Source organism: Saccostrea cucullata, unplaced genomic scaffold (assembly GCF_032062105.1).
Source record: "Saccostrea cucullata isolate Sc308-1 unplaced genomic scaffold, CSIRO_AGI_Scuc_v1 ctg8665, whole genome shotgun sequence".
Taxonomy (NCBI): Eukaryota; Metazoa; Mollusca; class Bivalvia; order Ostreida; family Ostreidae; genus Saccostrea; species Saccostrea cuccullata.
Genome location: NW_026928097.1, coordinates 8742 through 15038, shown reverse-complemented (window position 1 = coordinate 15038; position 6297 = coordinate 8742). Strand labels below are relative to the sequence as shown.

At 39.7% G+C, this 6297-nt stretch overlaps 1 protein-coding gene across 1 annotated transcript; it reads right to left on the bottom strand.

Moving 5' to 3' along the window:
• Positions 1-1532: 1532 nt before the first annotated feature.
• LOC134276403 (uncharacterized protein K02A2.6-like) lies at positions 1533-6065 on the bottom strand. The gene is made up of 3 exons (XM_062758662.1): positions 5878-6065; positions 5397-5511; positions 1533-4943 (listed from the first exon to the last, which is right to left on the bottom strand). Exons 1-3 carry the CDS (start codon positions 6063-6065, stop codon positions 1533-1535), a joined length of 3714 nt encoding a protein of 1237 aa, XP_062614646.1.
• Positions 6066-6297: the final 232 nt, after the last annotated feature.

Here is a 6297-nt window from a genome sequence, read left to right as displayed (position 1 = left end):
TCCACACTCTTTCATATGGAATGCCATGTGCAGTGAGATCTGATCATTGAGGTGAAAAAAAATTGGTTGACTTGTTTGTTTTTCTCGTAAAAGGGAGATCTGTGCTCAACCAGAGAATAGAAAAACTATAGCTTTTCATCACTATGCAATTAGTTTATTTCATACCTAAAGGCAGAGAAGAAGATTTTCAAAAAATTAATGTATTTAAACTATTTAATCTAAAGAGTTCCGCCCTGACACCAGAACACCTGACCCTTGGGCCATAAAATTCACAAATCTGGAAGAGGCAGTCTTGTTCATCATGACTATGTACGTCGTTAGTTTAATCAATACCCAGAGGCAGAGAAGATTTTCAAAGAATTAATGTATTTTTTCTATATAATCATGAGAGCCATGCCCTATCACTCCCTGTTCCTGGGACCATAAAAATCACAATTTCGGAAAAGACACTCTTACTCATCATAACTATCTGCTTAGTTAGTTTATTTAATACACAGAAGCAGCTTTTCAAAGATTTTTTTTACATTTTCACTATATAATCTTTACACCCCGCCATAGTGCAAGAACATCTGACCCTTGGGCCATAAAATTCACAAATCTGCAAGAGGCAGTCTTGCCCATCATAACTATGTACTTAGTCGGATTATTTGATACCCAGAAGCAGAGAAGAAGATTCTCCAAAAGAAGGGCTCCAAATAAACCGAAAATTTTTTGAAAAAAAATTGTTTAAACATGTGCCCTCTTGGGCGGAAGTGCATTTACTCATTTAGTTCGTACCGAACACGATTAAGTCGTACCAAAATTATTCTTGAACATTACACTCCCCGCCTGATATGCTAATATCACAACATGCATTGCAATTCAATCAACATCACTATAAGTGACTAGAATAAAATAATATCAATGTAAAACATCAATTCACATGGAAATGTACAGCTTGCACTTTACACAGACAAGAGTTTCACAATTTCACACACAGGGCGAATATACACAGTCTTTGCATCGCCTCTTACAACTTGTACTTCCACCTTACGGACCAAACCATCGTCGCTAGGGAACACGCGTAACACCACTCCCAGGGGCCACTGGTTACGGGGTACATCTCGGTCACGTGAGAGAATGATGTCACCGACGTTCAAGTTCTCATTTCCGGACTCCCACTTCTGTCTCGACTGCAAAGTTGACAAGTAATCAGATTTCCAGCGTTTCCAAAAGGTGTTCGCAAGGATGTTGACGTATTTCTATTGTGAGCGATACATCTCCTTGGTATCCAACTCTGTTGATATGCCTATCAGGGCTAATCATTGATGAAACATTTCATAGATGAACACAACGTTTATTCAAGCATGGCGTCTAAACATAACAGCAAATTGCAAGCATCCCGAGCCCGATCATAATACATCAACATCCCCCCTTCTGAGAAAGATGTACATTAAGTAAACACTTAAACTGAACATTTCCAAAATAAATGATCATTAACCATTGATTAACTTGCTAACAATATAATCAAATAGAATTAAACAGTATCTCAATCAATTTTGGACATAGTCTTTCAAGTATGCTGGTTTCCTACGGATCCTTGATGACGGTTCACGTGATATTGGCATTGCACGAGTATCTGGTGTAGTATCCTTGCGAGGCTTGCTGACGACATATTCTGAAATCGAGTCTGGTACGCAATGTTGTTCGTTCGAGTCTGTAATCACTGGTATCTGTTTGCTAGATATACACTCGTTTGGTCCACTAAACGGTTTTGGAAATTCACTGAGTACACGTTTGCTGATTGGTTCATCACGAACTGGAGATTGATCACGAATATGGGTCTGTATTTTAGTTGGTCTAATATGAATTCGGTTCCTTCGATATTCGACTCCTTGTTGGTCCGTAATAATGTATGTTCTCTGTCCAAGTATTTGAATCACTTTCCCAAGCTTCCAATTTTGTCCTTCCCGGTGTTGGAAATAAACGGACTGTCCAATATCGACTTCAGGTAAGTTTCGTGCTTTCTTATCGTAAGATTTCTTCACGGCAATCTGTCTGGATCTGTGTTTGGACTTCACTATTCCAAAATCATTGTTCACTTGAGATCTCATAGGGAGTGTAGCATGTATCTCTCTGTTGAACATCATCTGTGCTGGACTTAGACCGGTATCCTGCCTTGGAGTACAACGTTGTTCAAGTAACGCTTCATATGGGTCTGTTTCATCCTCCTGTGCTTTAATCATCAGTGTTTTGATGATCTTCACCGCAGATTCAGCCTTTCCGTTTGCTTGCTGATGCATCGGAGATGAGAATCTGTGATCGATCTTCCAGGTCTTCACAAAATCCTGAAATTCTTGACATCTAAATTGTGGTCCACCATCTGATATTATAACGTTTGGTATGCCAAATCTAGAGAACTGTTTCTTAAGCAATGAAATCACTCTTGCACTTGTCGTTGTTGGTAGGTAATCTACCTCAATAAAACTGGAAAAGTAGTCTACCGAGACCATGTAGTGTTTTCCTTGTATCTCAAATAAATCTAGTCCAATTTTCTGCCAAGGAAATTCACAAGTTGAGTGCTGAAGTAAAGGTTCCTTACAGTTTCTCGGTTTTCTTTCCTGACAAATTCCACAATAATCTGCAATCTGTTTTATGTCGGATTTCATCCCAGGCCAAAAAATAACACCACGAGCTCTCCTTATCATACTGTCATATCCTAGATGTGCTTTGTGTAATCGTATCTTCATTTCTGATCTAAGTGTCTTTGGAATGACGATTGCTTCTCCTTTCAAGATGAGTCCATCTTCAAAGCTTAGAGTGTCACGAAAATCAAAGTAATGGCGCACACTCGTTAGAAGATCTTGTTTACTGTCAGGCCATCCATTGGCTATGGTGTCGGCCAATGTTTGCATCTCTGAATCTTTAGCAGTCATGTCCTTAATTTCTTGAATTCTGACATCTGGTACATCGTTTTCTTGTAACGTTGAGACAGATAGAATCCTATGACGCTCATCTACACTTCCTTCCGTTGTCATTAGAAAAGCTCGGCTTAGCGTATCCGCTATAACAAGGTTTACTCCTTTCTCAAATACAAATTCTACATCATATCTGAAGTAACGCATCATAATGTCTTGCAGTCTTTTAGGTGCTAGTCCTAATGGTTTGCGCAATATAGCAGATAATGGTTTGTGATCATTATGGATAAAAACTTTCCTTCCATAAGTGTACTGATCAAAGCGTTCAAGTCCATAGAGAACGGATAAAGCTTCCTTCTCTATCTGAGCCCATTTTCTCTCTGCTTCTGTAAGAGCTCTTGATGCGTACTCGACCGGCTTTCCATCTTGGAGTAGTACGGCACCAATTCCTTCTTTGCTGCTGTCAACTTGCGGTGTTACATCCTTTGAAGGATCAAAATAAGCCAGAACTGGAGTTTCTGTCAACTTATGCTTCAAAGTCTGAAATGCTGACTCACATTTGCTGTCCCAGTTCCACTTTTGGTCTTTACGGGTAAGTAGTCGTAGTGGTTCCAATACCTTCGACAAGTCTGGTAGGAATTTTGACATGTATTGAACCATTCCACATAAACGTTTGATTCCCGAGACATCAGTCGGTGCTGGCATATCAAGGATAGCTTTCACTTTACTTTCATCAACCTTGACACCATCTTTAGAAATTTTGTGTCCATGAAATGAAATTTCACGAAGTCCGGATTCTTCCTTATCCTTGTTTAGTGTAATGTGTCTCTCTTCACATCTCTGGAAAACTTTCTGAATCTTGAATTCATTGTCACGTTTTGCTTCTTCTTCACTGTCACCACATCCTGCAATAATAATGTCATCGACAATGCTAAACACCCCTTCCAGTCCTGATAATGCTTCGTCTAACCGTCGCTGGAAGATTTCACTAGACACTTTCAATCCAAAAGGTAATCGAGCCCACCTGTATCTCCCGAATGGCGTTATCATAGTTGTAAGTTTGCTCGACTTCTCATCAAGGCGAACGTGCCGAAATGCTTCTTTAACGTCAAGTTTGCTAAATACCTTAGCATTCGTTAGCTTTGGAAGTATGTCATCTAATACAGGTAATCGGTAGTACTCTCGTATCAGAGCTGTGTTAAGAGGTTGTGGATCTATACAAAATCGCAACTTTCCGTCTGACTTGTGAGCCACGGCCATCTGACTAACCCACAATGTTGGTTCTGTAATTGGTATCAAAATACCTCGATCAACAAGTCTGTCGATTTCCTGCTTGACTGAGTCCTGGATAGCAATCGGTATTTTCCTGCATGGAAGTACTTTGGGTTGAATACTGGGGTCAACTTTCAGAGTTGCAATGCCCAAGTCACCAAGAGGCTGTTCTAATCCAACTTTAGATATGAACTTTTTACTGTTCACAGTCACAAGTCCCATGTCTTGAATTGCATCTTTGCCAAGTAGACAGGTAAGATTGTTTTGCACTACTACAAATCTAAGTTTCTGGAGGACGTTGGAACGCACATTGATTACATCAAGATCGGCTTCACCGAGGGGTTTCATATGAGTATTGTTCCACATGTTATGACGAATGTTTGACGGACGACACTGTTCCTTCTTCACATATTTCTGACAAATGGTATTTACGTCAGCTGCACTGTCCAACTGAAAACGTACGTCACAATCATTTAGATTCATTATCGCAGTGATGTCTTTGCTCTGTCTGTCTTTGCTTTTCAATGCGAGGAGCCAACTGTCTTCTAACTCTGGACTGTCTTCACTGTCTTCGCCAACAGCATGTATTTTCATACATTTGGACTTAAAATGATTTCTCCCGTTGCACTTGTCACATCTTTTGCCCCATGCTGGACAATTTGATTTGCCATGTTCATGTTTATAACCACAGAAATCACACTCTTTCTTCTCCTTGCTTGAAGGCTGTGAATCACTTTTCTGTTTGTGTGTCACTTTCTGCTTTGTGAAGTTTTTCTGTCGTTTGTTTGTAGATAGTTTATTCACTTTTTTAGATTAAGTGATGTTTTCTCGTAGCTCTTTCACATGTATGTTTGACTGTTCAAAAGCCCTACATATCTGAATTGCTCTGTTCAAAGTCAATTTGTCTTCTCGTAACAGTAGTTCTTGTAGCTTACCAGTAGCTGTAAATACAATCTTGTCACGCATCATCCTCTATTGTTCCTGGAAATTACACGACGCTGCACGTGTTCGTAATTCTGTAAGAAATTTGTCAAAGGGTTCCTGATAAGGTAACTTCCAGAATCTGTGAGACTCTAACACTTCGTTGGAACGAGGATTACAATAGGCTTGTAACTTCTAATATAACTTAGCAGGGTCATTCTTATGAGATTCATCTTCCCACTGAAACTGGTCATATATCTCGACTACGTGAGGTCCACCACAACTCAAAATAATTGCTACTTGTACCTCTTTACTTTTGTCGATTCCTCCTGACGCAGACATGTAGACTTCAACTTGTCTTTTCCACTTTTTGTAGTTCTCGGATACATTTCCAGAGGATAAATCAAGTTGAGGAGGTAATCTGAACGGACAATTGTACACCTGCACAGGTCCTGCAGCTTGTTCTTGCTCACCAATTCCGTATAAAAATTTCAGGCTACTGAGAATGGAGTCTGGATCCAATATGGCGGTTGTTCGAAGCACGTGTTGAAAAATAAATTCAAAGTTTCTCACTATAAACTTACAATAGTTCACGGAGCATCACTTTCGCGGACGACCGGTAACACTAACAACAAGTTTGCACCGCTGCCACCATGTTGACATGCCTATCAGGGCTGATCATTGATAAAACATTTCATAGATGAACACAACATTTATTCAAGCATGGCGTCTAAACATAACAACAAATTACAAGCATCCCGAGCCCGATCATAATACATCAACAAACTCCGTAGGATGCTGTGTCATGGTTCCAGTCTTCTGTGTTAACAGAACTAACGGTGTAAGAATGAACGGTGAGTTTGGGTCAGTGAAAACTGGTACGATAGGCCTCGTGTTGATTATTGCGCTGACTTCTGCCATTAAGGTAGATAGAACTTCATGAGTCAGGTTCTGATTAGCTGGGTTTCTAAGCATTTAATCAAAAATGCGTCTCGCAACTCCATAAGCCGCTCCCATACCCCACCCATAACATCAGCACACAATTTGTCTTGGTTCTTTCTGAGTGCACTTTGAGATAAATGCCATCACATTTTTAATTATACTGAAATAATTAACAACTATTTATCTTGTCTTCAAAAAAAGAATTTACCCCACTATGAATACTTTCTTAGGAAATACTTAACTTTTAAGTGCAAGCTGAAAAAAA

What these genes read in the sequence shown, in the direction of transcription:
- LOC134276403 (XM_062758662.1), bottom strand. Translation starts at nt 6,065, where the DNA reads ATGCTTAGAAACCCAGCTAATCAGAACCTGACTCATGAAGTTCTATCT. An exon ending in ATGACACAGCATCCTACGGA is followed by an intron (nt 5,512 to 5,877) that starts GTTTGTTGATGT and finishes TTGTCCGTTCAG; the next exon opens with ATTACCTCCTCAACTTGATT. An exon ending in GAATCGACAAAAGTAAAGAG is followed by an intron (nt 4,944 to 5,396) that starts GTACAAGTAGCA and finishes AACAAACGACAG; the next exon opens with AAAAACTTCACAAAGCAGAA.